Below are 17429 nucleotides of genomic sequence, written 5' to 3' on the forward strand. Positions count from 1 at the left end.
TCCGAGAGCCGAGCATTTCCTAGATATTCAATAAATATCTAACGAAGGAATTCGACTTCCATTCATTTGTCTACTCCCAGGAGTCCCCTCCCACGACTTTACCGAGCTAGAATCAAGCTCCCCCAATGACTTTCTTAAATGCCAAATCCTGTGGCTTTATATGTAATCCTCATTCAACTTGACATCTGAATAGCTACTGGCAATGCATGTTGGTTCCAACAAAGTGTCCCACGGAAACTTGGGAATAAGATTGCCCTCCGAGAGTTTAACTAGTACAAACCCTCAGAAAATGAATGCAATTCAGGTGAAGGGAGAAAAACGGCGCAATCAAAAGGCCCTAAATGGTTGGATGAGGAATTTGGAAATTCTCAAAACTTAGCCAGTGTGTAGAATCTCAGGAAGAATTGCACTGGGATTGCAGTTGGTAAAACAAATAGCTATATTGCACCTCTTTTGGAGAAAGGAAAGGAAGGGTTTGTCAGCCAAGGAAGTATTAAAATAAAAGGGTTTAAGAGGCCAACTCTTTGACAAAGATAACCCTTGCGAGTGTCTCAAGCTGGGCCAGCTGAGAAACTTCATAAGATCAATGACATATTTGTTCTCATACTCACAAAGTAACCTACTGGAAATTTGAATTTCCTTTAAGCAGAACTACAGAGAGAAAGGAGAATGCACTAGTTGGGCTAACTGAAACATCTAATAGTTGTATAGATTTTTTTAATAAATTGGCATTCTGATATTCATCCTATATTAATATATTTGTAAACTTGGGTTCAAATCTGATAGACACAAATATATAGAAAATTGGATATGTGACCTTGGATAAAAAGAATTTGTTCCTGGCTGGGCATGGTGGCTCATGCCTCTAGTCCCAGCACTTTGGGAGGCTGAGGCAAGAGGATCGCTTCTTCTCTAGTTATTTTGAAAAATATAATAAATTATTAACAACAATTTCCCTACTGTACTATCAAGTACTAGAACTTAGTCTTTCAATCTAACTAGATTTTTTACCCATTAACTAACTTCTCTTCATAATCCCCTCCCCTCTTCCTAGCCTGTGGTAATCACCATTCGACCCTCTACCTCTATGATATCCACTTTTTAGCTCCCACATATGAGTGAGAACATGCAATATCTGCGTGTCTATACCTGGCTTATTTCTCTTAACATAACGACCTCCAGTTCCGTCTATGTTGTTGCAAGTAGAATGACAGGATTTAATTCTTTTTTATGGCTGAATAATATTCCATTGTGTGTATGGACCACATTTTGTTTATCCATTCATCCATTTTCTTATCCATTCATCCAACACTTAGGTTGATTCCATATCTTTGCTATTCTAAATAATGCTGCAATAAACATGAGAATGCAGATATTTCTTCCATATATCGATTTCTTTTCTTTTGAATATATTTCAGTTTTTTGAGGAAACTCCATACTGTTTTTCATAACGGCTGTACTCTATCTTACATTCTCACCAACAGTGTACCAGTGTTCTCCCTTTTCTCTGCATCCTCACCAGCATTTGTTGTCATTTTGATAATAGCCATTCTTTCTGGGGTGAGATCTCATTGTGGTTTGGAATTGCATTCCCCTGATGTAGTGATGTTGAGCACTTTTTCATATACCTGGTGGCCATTTGTATGTCTTCTTTTGAGAAATGTCTGTTCAGGTCTTTAGCTTATTTCTTAGTTGGATTATTTTTATTGCTATTGAGTTTTGAGTTCCTTGTGTGTTCTGTTCATCAATCTCTTGTCACATGGTAATTTGCAAATATTATTTCTCCCATTCTGTAGGCTGTCCCTTCACTTTGTTAATTGTTTCCTTTGCTGTACAGAAGCTTTTTAGCTTGATGTGATCCCATTTGTCTATTTTTGTTGCCTAGGCTTCTGAGGGCTTATCCAAAAGATCTTTGCCCACACCAATGTCCTATAGCTTTTCTCCAATGTTTTCTTTTAGTAGTTTCATAGTTTCAGGTCTTGCATTTAAGTCTTTAATCCATTTTCAGTTGATTTTTGTATATGGTGAAACATAAGGATCTAATTTTATTTTCTGCATATGGATATCATTTTCCAGGCACCATTTATCAAAGAGACAGTCCTTTCCCAGTGTATTTTCTTGATGTCTTTGTAGAAAATAAGTTGGCTGTAAGTGTGTGGGTTTATATCTGGGTTCTATGTATCTGTTTTTATGCCAGTATCATGCTATTTTGGTTACTGTTGCTTTGCAGTATAATTTGGGTAGTATAGACATTTTAACAATATTAACTCTTCCAGTCCATGATCATGGGATCTCTTTCCATTTTTCTGGTGTCCACTTCAATTTCTTTCATCAGTGTTTTATAGTTTTCCTTGTAGAGATATTTTACTTCTTTGTTTTAAGAAAAAAAAATTTTTTGTGACAGTTTTGCTCTGTTGCCCTGGCTAGAGTGCAGTGGCATCATCATAGCTCACTGCAGCCTCAAATTCCTGGGCTCAAGTGATCCTCCTGCTTCAGCCTCCTGCGTAGCTGGGATCACAGATGTACACCATCCATGACTAATTTTTCTATTTTTAGTAGAGATGGGGTCTCACTCTTGCTCAGGCTGGTCTCCAACTCTTGAGCTCAAGTGATCCTCCCACCTCAGCCTCCCAGAGTGCTTGGATTACAGGTATGAGCCACTGTGCCCAGCCTAAATTTATTTCTATTTTATTATTATTATTTTTGTAGCTCCTGTAAGTGGGATTGCTTTCTTGATTTCTTTTTCAGATTGATCACTGCAACAATGATTTAGAATATTATATAAACTCAGTTCAGTAAGCAGCAGCAGGATTTGAGAGGATTGACTCCAAGCTTGAAACATGTTCAACTGTGGGTAAAATTCTATCAAACAGCATCACATTCTATAGAGAAATCTTTTGTGAAAGGAAGAGTCAGTTGATGTGGCAACCTTCATTGCTGTCTTATTTTTTAAGAGATTGCCACAGCCATGCTGACCTTTAGCAACCACCACCCTGATCAGTCAGCAGCCATCAACATCAAGGCACAATCCTTCACCAGCAAATTCACTGACTCACTGAAGGCTCAGATGATCATTAGCATTTTTTAGCAATAAGCTATTTTTTAATTAGGGTTTGTACATTATTTTTTATTTTGTAATGCCATTGCACACTTATAGACCACAATCTAGTGTAAATATAACTTTTATGTGCACTGGGAAATCAAAAAAATTATGTGACTCATTTATTAACTTTATTGTGGTGATCTGGAACCAAACCAGCATCTCCAAGGTGTATGCCTGTATTCTAGTAAGGCCATTAAATATGAAATGTCCAATTTCAAATCAAAAGTGTAGTTTATTATATCTCAAACAAGCAATACAATTAATCAAAGATTGCACCTAACTTCAGACACTAACAGTTTTGCCATCTTAACAGTAGCTTGTTTATGCCAGCAGCAAAGAAGCCTGGAGAGCGAGTGGTGATGAAATCTGGAAAGGTGTTTTCCACAGCTTGTTGAGAATTGAATATTTTTCCTTGCAAGATGTGGTCCAAAGTCGGGGCGTGGTGGCTCACGCCTGTAATCCTAGCACTCTGGGAGGCCGAGGCAGGTGGATCCTTTGAGCTCAGGAGTTTGAGACCAGCCTGAGCAAGAGCGAGACCCTGTCTCTACTAAAAAAGAAGAAAGAAATTAGCTGGACAACTAAAAATATATATAAAAAATTAGCCAGGCATGGTGGCACATGCCTGTAGTCCCAGCTACTTGGGAGGCTGAGGCAGTAGGATCGCTTGAGCCCAGGAATTTGAGGTTGCTGTGAGCTAGGCTGATGCCACGGCACTCTAGCCGGGGCAAAAGAGTGAGAACAAAAAAGAAGTAGTCCAAAGCCTGGAAGAAGTGGTAGTCAGTGGGTGCGAGGTCTGGTGAATATGGTGGATGACAGAGAGTTTCCAAGTCCAGCTTCTGTAGCTTGAGCAGTGTTGTTTGTGTGACATGTGGTTGAGCCTTGTCTCGGAAGAGGATTGGCCTGTCTCTCTTGGTCAATCTTGGCTGCTTCATCGCAAGCATCCTCATTATTTCATCCAACTGGGTGCAACAGACAGCTGCTGCAATCAACTGACCAGGTTTCATGAAGCTATAGTGGATGATACCAGCGCTGGACCACCAAACAGATGCCATTATCTTTTTTTGATGAATATTCAGTTTTGGACTGTGTTTTGGCACTTCATCTTTATCCGACTGTTGTGCCAAATGCTTGTGATTATCAAACAGAATCCATTTTTTCATCACACATAACAATATGGTGTAGAAATTGTTTGCCTTTATGTCATGACAACAAAGAAAGGCAAATTTTGAGATGATTCTTCTTCTGACATTCATTTAATTCATGTGGAAACCATCTATCCAGCTTCTTTACCTTGCCCATTTGTTTCAAATGGCCCAACATTGTTGGAATAGTAATGTCAAACCTTGCTGCTAATTCACGCATAGGCTGAGATGGATTCACTACCACTACAGCTTTCAGCTTATCGTTATCCACCTTGGTCTCAGGTTGCTCATGTGGCTCCTTTTCAAGATTAAAATCACCAGGATGGAACTTCTCAAACCATAGATTTACTATGCATTCATTAGCCACTTCCATCCCAAACACTTGGTTGATATTTCCAGCTGTCTGCGCTACATTGGTTCCACGGTGGAACTCATTTGAAAGTAACACGAATATTTGACTTATCCATGGTTTCACAAAAATTGCTCTAAAAAATTATGAAAGATAATCAGAAGCCAAAACATGTGGTTTGAAAGACTGAGGACGTACCTTCACAATAAACACAAAACAAGAAGTGTCAAAGTGAAATGTCAGAGATATCAACTGTCAAATTTAGTACTTAAGGAAATCAGACATTTTATACTTAATAACTTAATAGATTAGTGCTATCCAACACCACTTTCTGTGATGATGGAAATAGTCTAAATCTGTGCTATCCAATAATGTAGCCACTTGCGATATATGGCTATGGAGCATTTGAAATGTGAGGCAACTGAGGAACTGAATTTGTAATTTTAATTCAATTAGCCATAGGGATTAGAATCACTGAGAAACGCCTTGACAGAGATTCTCAGTAGGTTTGGAGCAAGTTCCAAGAACTGTTGAACCAAAGCTCCCCCTGGTGAATACAATGCATATGTGCACAAAATATTTTTTTGGCTTGGAATTTGGCAGTTGTATAAAAGCTTTAAAAAGAACTGGGGTCTCCCATCCAGGTCCTGACCGGGCCCGACCCTGCTTAGCTTCCCAGATCAGACGAGATCAGGTGCCTTCAGGGTCAATATCTTTCTTCCTTTGACATGGTTTTAGAGCCAAACTCAAGGTAATAGGTAGGACTTAGGATCTTATTTCAGTTCCAAACCCCCATACTCAGAGTACAGACACGTGCAGGGGCTTCTGCCAAGCTGCCGTGGGGCCTTGGCGGGAGAGGTGAAGATCAGCACTTTGCTGCGGCAGGGGTGGGGTGTGGGGCCAGAATCCCCTCCCCTGTGCCTGCTCGTGCCACCTTCCTGTTGCTGGTGGCGTTGCCTGGGCCATCAGTGGTGCAGCCAGTGCCCTTGCAGTCAGTAGTGTTTTGTTTTGTTCTTCAGTGTGAGTTCAGAGTGTGGCGTGTGTTGGGAAGGCCTTGCCCACCCTCTTAAGATGCCTGTGTCAGCTGCGATTGGCCTGGTTTGCTTACCTGTTGCTTCCCCCCTTTTTGTTCCCGTTATTATTGGTTTCTAACTTGGAATTCAAAGAACACTTCTGGCCCTGGGTTCCTTAAGGGAGAAAACAAAGGATGACTTTATTACATACTAAGAAAAATCCATTCAGTTCCAAGCTGTGGTCATTCTGGCCAGTTCTGAGGATATTGGGTCATCTTGTTGAATGCTGACGTGGGTCCTCTCCACCTATGCCATCTCCCTCCTGTCTTCTGGATCTGCCTTTTGGATGGTCAGTGATGACGTTTGTCACTGACGGATTCTCAGAGCCAAGGAGGCTGTGTGTGCACACGGGTGCACAGCCGTGTTGTGAACTGGCCCACTGAGGCAGTGTGTGGCCGTTGTGGTAAAGCTCCTCCCCAGTTTTCCCCTCTGCCAGGTAGCTGCATGTTGCCCCTCAAATCATTGTCCCTTTTCACTTCTTGCAGAGCAAGCCTGGGTTAGAGGGTCTGTCGTAAATGGCCTTTGACAACCGAGGATACCAGAGTGTGTGCTTCGTCACGTTCTGTGATGAACGAGGAAAGCAGACTTCGAGAAAGCCAGCTCTCCTCCAGAATGTGAGATGGACCCAAGATAAATGGGTCATCCGGGACAGGAGTGGCTCAGTGTGGGGGATGGACACTGTGTCACCTGGCCGTGCTCCCCCACGGCCACCAGTGTGGATTTGGGTACTGATCTTCCAAGGGCAGGAGACCTGCTGTTCAGCGTCCTCCGACCTGGTTTGGTGGCCTTGGAGATGGTAGCAGCATTCCCAGGGCGTTGTCCTCAGCATGCTAGGAAGCCTCCGGGCGGAAGTTCCTGCCAAGGCTCTGTGTTAAGACTTTCTTCTATTGTTCAGAGGGGACACTGGACTCCAAGCTTTTCACCTCATGCCTTGCGTAGTAAAAAGGACTTGGGAGTTTTTGTTTTGTTCTTGAGGGTTGTGTTTTGTTTTTGTTTCCTTTTGTTTTTATTTTGGCCTTTCCTCTCTTTGTCTTTTCATGTAGACCAGATAATTTGAAAGGGCAGACGATGGCTAAAGGTGTAATGTGCAGCTTGTTTATAAGTTATTTTGGGGAAACTTACCTTGAATGGGAAGTGGAATCACGGATTCACCAGGCCGGTGCTGGCACACTCCCCCTGCGCCTTTTCCCTCTGGTTCAGTACCTATTGTTTCTCCTTTCAAATATGTGATTGTACTAGCTTTTTCCATATGAAAGAATTCTCCTTATTTAAATAAAAAAAGTAAAAAAAAAAATAAAGCTGGAAAAAAAAAAAAAAAGAACAGGGGTCTTTTGGAGGTTTAGTTGTCCTAACTCAAGAGTTTATAGGAGTATGTAAAGGAGATGAGATAATGTCTCACCCCATTCATTCCTCAAACAGCTGGGAGGACATCCATCTCCCTTATCAGAGTGTGGCAAACACCAAGAACAGAATACTTTTTTTTTTTTTTTTGAGGCAGGGTCTCATTCTGTTGCTTGGGCTAGAGTGCAGTGGCCTCATCATTGCTCACTGCAACCTCAAATTCCTGGGCTCGAGTAATCCTCTTGCCTGAGCCTTCTGAGTAGCTGGGACCACAGGTGCATGCCATCACACCCAGCTAATGTTTTCCATTTTTTGTAGCGTCGGGGTCTCACTGTGTTGCTCAGGCTAGTCTCAAACTCCTGGCCTCAAATGATCCTCTGGTCTCAGCCTCCCAAAGTGCCAGGATTACAGGCATGAGCCACATGCCCAGACAGAATACATTTTTAATGAACAGATAGAAAGAGACTGGAAAAATAAACTCAGGGCAACCAAATAAGATACCAAGACCAAAAATCTTGGGATGAGTGGTGACTTCTTTGAGAAAGCCTAGATATCGTTAATTGAATAAGCAGGTCAGATAACTGTAAACAGAGCAGTTTCAACAACTCAAGTGTTGGAAGTGGAACCTAGGAAGTGGATGATCCTACTTCTGTAAGGACTTAGTGGTTTAAACAGGAAAATTTTTAAATGAATTAAATGAAAGAACCATGAATAATGAGGTAGACGGGGGTTTCGAAAAGACTGTGGGACAACGTGTTCCTAAGACTTCCTTCAACGGAATTTGCATGCCTCCTGACACTATACTAAGTTGAATAGCCTGAGTTGCATTAGGACATCCATTCCCAAAGTTGCAGGTTTTTAAAATTCAAAGTCATTTCCCCCCTAATGATTAGTAGGCATTGCTTTACTGTATATGTCACTTATCAAATCTCAAATTATAAACTATTTCCAAGAATATTGATGAAAAGTATATTTCTGGTGGAAAAAATAATGGGAAAAGAGGGGTAAAAACCCAGTGTAGTAGAATGAAAAAGACATACTCTTTAACCCAGATTTGAATCCTGGCTCTTATACTTGGGCAAGCTTAAAGTCTCCTTTTCTTTCAGTGTAGAATATCCACTCTCTAAGTATGGTTTTAAGGATTAAATAACATAAACTGCCTACAATGCCTAACACATAGCAGGCATTTAACACGTTCTCTTCCTTCCCCCCCAGTGTCCAAATTTTAGACATCTCTCTCACAGATACTCCATGATGGAGTAGAATGGGCTAAATCCAATGCCACATTGGTATAGTCTAGGGATTGAGAATGAATTCCTACCATCATGAAAAGCCTACCTCCATCTGGAACCGATTCTGTGTTCCTACGTCCAACAAATCATATGGTGTGTCAGATACCAAATTTGTAACAGTGACCACCCTGTAAAGTGATAGCTGCAATGGAAGACTTGAGGGAGGAGACTTTTACATTTACTTTATATACTTACATAGTATGAACAATTTTTAAAAAATAAACATTATATAATTTTAAAAAATTAAGTTAAAAAAGAATCACTGCTTTATTCACAAAAGTAATTAGGGAAGAGTCAAGATTCCAAAGATGAAATCTTTGAAGGAAAAATTTTCCCCTTCTTTAACCCTCTGGGAATGACAGAGATCTGGTGGGGGAAAGTGGAAGGAGGGGAGAACCTTCTGTTGGGCACCTTCCAGCTAGTCTTCATCACTTATTAATATTTTTTCATTCTCATGACAGATTTTAGCATTCTCATCCGATAAGAAAATCTCCAAAGACTTTCTGTAGCTTTTGACCTGTAGTTCCTTTTAGAAGGGAATTATCAGTTAAGATTCATTTTATTACTCTACAAAACTGCCAAGTGAGCCTGCAGTGAGATCTCTATTACCTACCATACATAACAATGGTGGTGGTCTGCTGGTATTTTTCCTGCATGCCAGCACTCAACTGTTACATAATCTAGTGACATAATCTTTGAATACAGATATAGGAGATATGGTAAAGTGTTGGCCTATAACTGAAGAAGGAGAGAAAAAGAACCAGTGTGATAGAGATAATGCCAGGGCAAGTGAAAGGAGACAGATGCAAGGGTGACTATACATCAGAGAGGAAAAAACATGGGCAAAAAAGGCTCTATGAAGTAGAGAGACAAAATGTCAGCACATGCTTCCTTTGCACAAACTTGCCAGGAATAGCATAAGATGCACACAGATGCTTCAATCAACTTCTTTAAATTTTCTTTAAAAATGCTCCAAAAGGACTTAAAAAGAATTCTGAAAAGATTACAGTGTGGTATCCAAGCAGAAAGATACATGCACATAATATACTTCACTAATCTTGGGGTAAACTTTACTGGATAGGTCAAAGAAGCATCATATTTTAATTAAGAAATTTGATATTTTCCAAGTTTTATATAAAATTTTCAAAATTGACTTTTGCCAAATGTGTAAGTCTAGATATATGTATTGAAATACTTCTTTCAACCAAGCCTATGGGTCCTTGTCCCCATGTTTTCCATATAGTCTGAAGATTAACAACAAATCTTCATAAATTTGTACTGAAAAAAATTTTTTTAGTTTTTATGGAATATAAATAGCTCTTTTTTCTTTAACTGGTATTTTAAAGGAAATTTAGAAGAGGCTTCTGCTTGCCACTCCACAGCCTACAGCCACATACTTATCACCTGGCCAGATTCTCTTAAGTAGTCTGTTCAATAGCTTACCCAAAGTAAAGACTTTCCCTCCCAATTCCAGACTGTTTACCTGGATCTAGACTCCCAGGTCACCTGGGTCTGGCCTACACCTGTGGTATGTATTGTACCTACAGTCATAGGTTTCTACCAGCAGTCTCAATATTTTTGCCTTGTTATCTAATCTGCTATTGCCCATTGTCTCAACACAAACAACTAAAATCACTGTTCTTCCCAAAGGTTTTAGAAAGAAGATTTTTGATGCACTCACTCAAGTTCCCTTGCTTGGTGGTGTTTTCCAGTTGCCAAATGGCTCCCACTGTGACCCTGACCAAGGAAGTGAGAAATTGGGACAAGGGTCAAGACATCCTCCCCCTCCCCTTTGCAGCTGTAGAGCTAGAATGAAACTGCCTAATGGCTAATCACCCAATCGCATAAATGTCTCATCTAAAAATAAAAGCCAAATACACATTTCTTAGTTTTTTTGCATATATTTACAATATAAATACTAATTTGTTTTCAAAGTACATATTCTTTTAACAATTTGAGAAAGTTAACTAGCATAGGACAGCAATTTAATGTAAAGCCTCTATCGTAGGGATTGAGGAAAAATAGAACTGTTTTGGGGATAAGGAATCCTACAAGGAATATGAACGGGCATGATGATCGGAACTTGCAAGCGGAATGTGAAGCAGCTTAGTCCATCTTGCACTGCTAATACAGCATGTTAAAGGACTACTATGTGAGATAGCAACCTGGATGGGGTGTTGTGAAAACTAAACTTGAAATATATAAAAAATACACATGCTTGCATAGTGCGTTAATTTTAAAGAAGCTCAACATTTCATTCTCATTTTCAATAACTTAAATGAATAGCACTTAAAACACATCACACAAAATTAAAGACTTGTGCATATATTTCAGATTTCAACGTTAATGTCAAAAATACATAGTATGATTTTACATAGGATTTGTGCTACATTAGAACACTACAGACAAACATCACTTGAGTATTAAGGAAAACATTAAATATTAAATAACTGAGAAATAAAATGTGTAAACACTAATCTAACAGGGGGGCTTGCTATTGCAACATGTCCAATGAAGTGGTTTCGACAATACAAAAAGGATTAGGACATGAGTGTTTCCAGTCTACTTGGAATATGCAGATCTCATTTCAGGAATCCTTTAATAAAAACTGGTCCAGGATAACAGGAGTGGGTCCACTCTCCTGATTGTTAATTTGGTACACTCTAGTCTATGCTAATTTTTACTTGCAAACTTGAGTACTGAGCAAATACTTTAAATTGTCACTCCTTATCAACATCTTGGTGAAAACTGAGGGTTTGTTGGCGATTCAGTGTAAGATTTGAGTTCATATGCAGCACCGCTATCGACCTCCATCGACTTTCTAGAGAACAGGAGCCGTACATCTCTATGGAGGTAGATCTTTCCAGATTTAGAACTCTGGAACCTAAACAAATAAACAAAAAAATGGATCACTTCAGAGAATAAGTCTTTAAAGCAAACAAACATGAGTACTTAAAATTTGAAAGAAGAATTAATCTTGCTATATTAGGTTAACACTAACTCTTTAACATGATATTTAAGGTCTTAAATTGCCAAAGTATGTGCCTTTCTTTAACTGCCTTTCCCTTATTTATTCTCCATATTTCTTTTCCCTCTTACAATGCCTGAGATGCTTATTCCAGTAAATCTGAGTTTCAAATACAATCTTACTTTTCCTCCCTGACCCTATAGCACATGCACTTTTCCTCATCTACAGGGTCAAGTTTCAGTTCTTATCAGCCAATTTACACTACATTTGGCCTTTGCAGCCCTACCGTCTTTTAGCTACACAGACTGACCTATTTCATACAACTTAGCCTCCCATGATTTTAGTTAGATTAAAATGGATTCCACCCATGACAAATCACCATGGGAAATGAAATGCTGAGGACATCACAGGATAAGAGAAAACTGCTGTCATTTGCAGTGGCTAGCTAAATAAAACCCAGCCATCGCCAAAAGAGAAAAGTTAGCAGTGAAATGAAAATGGCTATCAAAACTATATATGAAACTGTTTCCATCTCCTGCTAATATCTGTAGCACAGTACAAGGGGCTGGAGTATTTAATCTCATAAGTTTACCTGGCAGATATACAAACAACCTGCGTTGCTAATTTCTCTTTGTTTTCCCTTTAGTGTAGTATAAATACTCTCTGGGTTTGTGGATATTATTCCTAAACTAGCTGAAAGATCTGGCTGTCAGTGCTGTATGTTAGAGCAGACCTCTAACTGACTCAATCTTTCTTTTTCTCTCAAGTTTTTCACCTTCCCAATTTGAAGGAGGACATGCTTTGGGAAGTATACTATTTTTCCCAAATAGATTTCTTTTCTTTCTTTCTTTCTTTCTTTTTTTTTTTTTTTTTTTGAGACAGAGTCTCACTCTGTTGCCCGGGCTAGAGTGCCATGGCATCAGCCTCACTCACAGCAACCTCAAACTCCTGGGCTCCAGCGATCCTTCTGCCTCAGCCTCCTGAGTAGCTGGGACTACAGGCATGCGCAACCATGCCGGCTAATTTTTTCTATATATTTTTAGTTGGCCTGCTAATTTCTTTCTATTTTTTTTTAGTAGAGAGGGGGTCTTGCTCTTGCTCAGGCTGGTCTCAAACTCCTGACCTCGAGTGATCCACCCGTCTCAGCCTCTCAGAGTGCTAGGATTACAGGCGTGAGCCACCATGCCCAGCCTCAGATAGATTTCTTTAAAGCATTTAAACTATCTAGTCATTATGTGGGGATTACAAAAGCTGAGGTAGTTGATTTTTACTCTGCCTAATGCTGGTTACATATGGCTATGGTTGTTAAACTTCAAGAGGAACGGTATCAAATGGAAGTTTAACCAGAGACAGTTGAATATTTTTCTAGGTTGGGCTGGGAGGTATTCTTATAGTCTACTGTTTCATATCATTTTTCTTTGTAAAAGTTTTCCAAGTCTGTTTTTAGTATATTTTTCATTGCCCCAATCTGTGTTAACATTTCCCATGAAGGCTCATGTCAGACAGTGTCAGGTTGGGTTTAAATACATTGTGCTGGTTGGATGTATCTTTTGGATGCAGAACAACAGTCAGAAGACCAAGATGAGAAAACCAATTAGATGATGCTTTAAGGGGAACAATTATCTTAATACACTTTTTCATGCATGGGACTTGAGTACACAGCTCACTACTTATTCACACCAGATGACCACTACAAGGCAGATATGCTGAAAGACACCTGGGGGTCCCCATCAGTAACAGGTTAATGAGGTCCCTGCCCAATCCTGGATGAAAGAGGACTCCTCCTGATGAGGAGCACACCTTACTGTAAGGGTTAGTCAAAGATGAATGTCACTGATGAGACTGAGGACTTTCTAAGGAAGGGACCAGAAGGCTATTAGAAAGAGAGTTACAGGCAAAAGGCTGCTGAGCCCTCTCTTAACCAATCAATTTGCTTATTGATCCTGAGAGCAAAACTAGGATTGCAGGGCTGAAAATCTTACCCTAGGATGCTGTCAACTTGGACCTCAAAGGCAAACAAATGACTTCTCACAACCTAGAACCATGAGCTGGGTAGTAAAAGTTAGAGGAAAAGGTATTTCTGATGGAAGCACTAGAATATTAAGCTCTGAGAGAAGAAGAGATTTTGTCACTTTTGTTTCCCTAGTGTATAGAAGCATGCCTGGCACATAAATAGTGGTTGAACAAGTAAATAAAGTTTATGGACTTCCCTTACCAATACAGTAGCCACTAGCCACATGTGGCTATTGAGTGCTTAAAATGTGGCTAGTTCATATCAATTTGTGCCCTAAGTGTAAAATACATACTTGATTTTAAAGATTTAGTAAAAAAAAAAGATCTCATTGATATTGATTATATATTCAAGTGATAACATTTGAAAAGGCTGGGTTAAATAGCAGATATTAATCTTACTTGCTTGTTATTACTTTTTTTTAGTGTGGCTACTGAAAAATATAGAACTATATATATGGCTCATATTACATTTTTATTGAACAGCATTGGTTTAGAAAATGCTGCCCTAGATACATTAGCACTTGTCTTGACATAAAGTATTTTACATTAAATGGTTATATTATAAATGAAAAGTCCCCCAGTTCAACCAGTAACGACTGCAGGAAGGTATGCCATGTGCTTCCTGCATCACGGCACATCATCCAGAGTTCCCAAGCTAAGCAAAGTCCAAGGGGCACTTATTTCGTTAGAGTCACAGTTTTTAAAAACATAAGCTAAAATTTTAAAGTTGTTCTAAAGTAACATTTTTTCATATTAATTTGAAACATCACCTCAGATGTATGAGGTAGCGTAATAACCGTTCTTCTGTATGTCGTATGTTCTCTTTATTAACACTTCTCTTCATTTCTTGTTTAACAGGTACAGAAAAAGTTCTTTGTCGTAGGAATGTCTGATGATTGGCTGGCATATTTCGTAAATCATATATCACAACAAACATCTTCACCACGGTCTTATTAGGATTAAATAAGGTCTGAAGAAACAATACAGAAATTATTCTTTAAAAATTGTGATTTGTTGATGTGACTCAGAATGATTATGTCAATAATTAAAAAGGCTTTTTAATAATAATAAGGTAATCCCACTGGATATAATTCAGTTTCCGGGACTGAAGTTAATAAAATTTCAGAAGTTTACAAAACAATATTCAGTATTTTTTTAAATGTTCAATTTGATTTTTTATTTCACAATATAAAATCCTGTAATGAATCGAAATCTTTAGTCATAAATTTCATATTAATAATAGACAATATGTACCTTTATTCCTTGTTCAGATTTTAAGAAATAGCTCCACTAGCTTTAGCAAAATACACCCTTACTGGGTTAAAACATTCCAGTTCAATTATTTTAAACATTAGCTTCACTTAGAGTATTAACTGCAAAATTCTAAAATAGAGTATTATTTTTTCTCACATTTGGTGTTTTAGGTACATATGGTTATTGAAGTTAAAAATAGGTGCTCAAAGAAGAGACTTTTTCCTATTGAAAATTCTTCCAAATTTAGAAAATAAAGTTCATTATTATTAGATCTAAAATAGGTTAAATAATACTTCATTTTCTCACACTTGGAATCATTTCCAAATTTGCAGCAACACTAGGCTTTTTAAAAAAAAATCATCAATATCATTATAGACCAAAATATGTATCATTATTGAAGACTGAATTGAATTCAGTTGGTACTTGGCTCTGAATAATTGAAGAAGCATTATTTTGAAAAGTACTAATTATTAAACAAAACCCCAAGCTGCTGATCTGACTTTAACCAAATTACCAACACATCAATAGGTAACTTGGTGCCCATGCTTTCAGAAGCTCATCCGTGGCACTGGACATCACTCACTGAATCAAAATGAGAAATATATCAATATTATGATCCAATTTTTGAAATCTAGTGAGTCTTAAGATCAAGGCAAATACATTCAACAACCACAACAACTAACAAGCCAGGAGTTCAAATCATGTTTATACATAGTTAAACTACATAAGGAATGAAAGACATACCCAAATTTCATATTTTAAGATTAACCACTAGAGTTGGCAGTCTCCAAACAAGAGGTGAAGGTGCTGCCTCTGGGTTTATGCGTCATTACTATGACAAGTGACAGCTAGCTTTCCAGTGACCCACACTATCTCATGAGCTACATAGCCGGGGCAAGAGAACAGAACATTATCACTCCTCTAGTTCATGAAATCTATTTGCCATGAAAATCATACTTTAATATGCAATGATTCTTCCTTAGTAAAATTTGTATCTATATTACAATATATATATACACACATTGCATAGTATTATGTTTCACTCCTGTGCGATATGAAATAAACAAATGTACAGACTCTTTGCAATACTGGAACAATGATGATGAGTAAGAGTGATCTGACAATGCACTGAAGACATTCAGGGCCAAAGGTCATAAAAATGCTTCTTAGATTAGACCAGATCCTGCATGTGAGAAATGAGCTTCAACTAGACTTTTTCAGGCTGCCAATTCTGTAATAGACTTGAGGGCTTGCAGGATTAACCTGGGTCACACTTGGAGATGAACTCAATTACAAACTGACCTTGATACCAAATTATTCTCTGAGAACCCTAGGCCAGGGATGACAAAGGACTGCTTTGGGTTAGAAGGGTTCTCCTGAGCCAAAATAAACAATGCCTAGACCAAAAGGAATGATGCCTTCTCTGCCCAGATATCTGTTAGACTACACATCTGCTTTATGTAATTATCTCATTAGATCAATTTTAGAAATTATTACAGCAGGAACAATATAATTTTGATTCCCAAGTTTTCCTGCCAAAGCAATACTAGCATTTGGGATATCCTTTGAAATAGATCAATCTCAATCTGGCTGATATTAAATAAAAGGCATTGGTAATGTTAGGTTCTAGTTATACTGAAAATAGCTCTATTTAAGTTATGCAAACTGTCATATACTATTTTTCTAAAGTATTCACCTTGATTAGCTTATTAATGCTTTCCTTTTATGGAGGTCCCCAAATGGTCATTCCTGGGGCAGAGCAGGGAAACTCCAAACAAAGCTGCAGCCCCACTGTTACTTACCAAAGTTGTTGCAGCAGCAGTAGCAGGAGAAAGGGCTAAGTTCTATATGTATGTGAGAGAATGATTATTGCAATTGTAGGCTATAAAACACATACCACTTGTATTGTTCCTGAAGGAGGTACTCGATAACCCCTTTTACCAAGGGACTCTAAAGTAATCACACCCTTGAAATAAAAGAAGACAAATTGAGTACAACCGATTCATATGTATATAAAAGACTAAAATAACTCATGTAATTATTAAAATTTCAGAATTCGATTTCTATGGAAAAACATTCAAATTTAATTTAATAGAGATACATTCTGTGTTTCCACCCCCAAGGAAACAATTTACTGTTCTTCCTAGGGACGTTGCAATAAATAATATAACATCAATGGCCACAGTGCTTGGAATTTCTATTAAGATATAAGATATAAAAGAGGTTACTAATCAAAAAGGAAATAAAGGGAGGTTATAGAATTATTCCCATGTCTCTTGCAGGAAGAGGGGAAACGAAGAAACAAAATTTATTGGTCTTTGGGCATATAAAAAGTCACAAGTGTGAAAGTGCCTAAGTCTTAACCAAAAATAAAGTCAATTCTTCAGTCAGGGAGTTAAGTTACATATCTGGATTTCTGACTAGAGATAGAAAAAACAGAAAGGGAATTTGGGAGCCTGTGGTTTCTGCCTGGTAATTATGGGAAAAGAGATGTTTAAAACAAAAAGTAGAAAATGAAGGTTTAGTCAGTAACTTTCAAGACTGTGGTATGTTCTACAGGAAAGCTATAAAACCCCACTTTCCTAGAATTTTGTTTGAGAAATAACTTTATATCATGTTGTGGCTTAATCCAAATCTTATGAAGGTACTACCCCCCCCTTTGCCATTTACTTGTTAAGGAACCCAAGAATCCAAATTGATTCTGTATCAGAACACAATGGATCGAATGTCTAAGAGCTAAGATTTGAGTCAAGGTTAAAGCTAAATTAGGGTCATTTCATTAGAGAAGTCTAAAAGGGGCTATTAGGAGTCCTCCAGTTTAGTCTGTTACTCAGAGAATGGTCCTCAGGTCAGCATCACTTGTGAACTTGTTAGAAATACAGCGTGTCTGGCCT

General features: G+C 38.4%; 1 protein-coding gene and 1 pseudogene across 9 annotated transcripts in view; both read right to left on the reverse strand.

The window, feature by feature from the left end:
- Window positions 1–6306: 6306 nt before the first annotated feature.
- Window positions 6307–6916, reverse strand: LOC123633915 (annotated as a pseudogene).
- Window positions 6917–10534: 3618 nt separating this feature from the next.
- FAM214A (family with sequence similarity 214 member A) overlaps window positions 10535–17429 on the reverse strand; it is a 126744-nt gene continuing 119849 nt past the window's right edge. For 7 of the 9 annotated variants that reach the window (XM_045529576.1, XM_045529548.1, XM_045529556.1 and 4 more), the window contains 3 exons: window positions 16433–16501; window positions 14052–14251; window positions 10535–11184 (listed from right to left, as the gene is read on the reverse strand). In XM_045529576.1, the coding sequence (XP_045385532.1) occupies window positions 11031–11184; window positions 14052–14251; window positions 16433–16501 (423 nt within the window). In that variant the 3' untranslated portion in view covers window positions 10535–11030. The remainder of the gene's footprint in view (window positions 11185–14051; window positions 14252–16432; window positions 16502–17429) is intronic. The other 2 variants (XM_045529591.1, XM_045529584.1) reach the window with 1 other exon arrangement.

This window comes from Lemur catta, chromosome 1, assembly GCF_020740605.2.
Source record: "Lemur catta isolate mLemCat1 chromosome 1, mLemCat1.pri, whole genome shotgun sequence".
NCBI lineage: Eukaryota > Metazoa > Chordata > Mammalia > Primates > Lemuridae > Lemur > Lemur catta.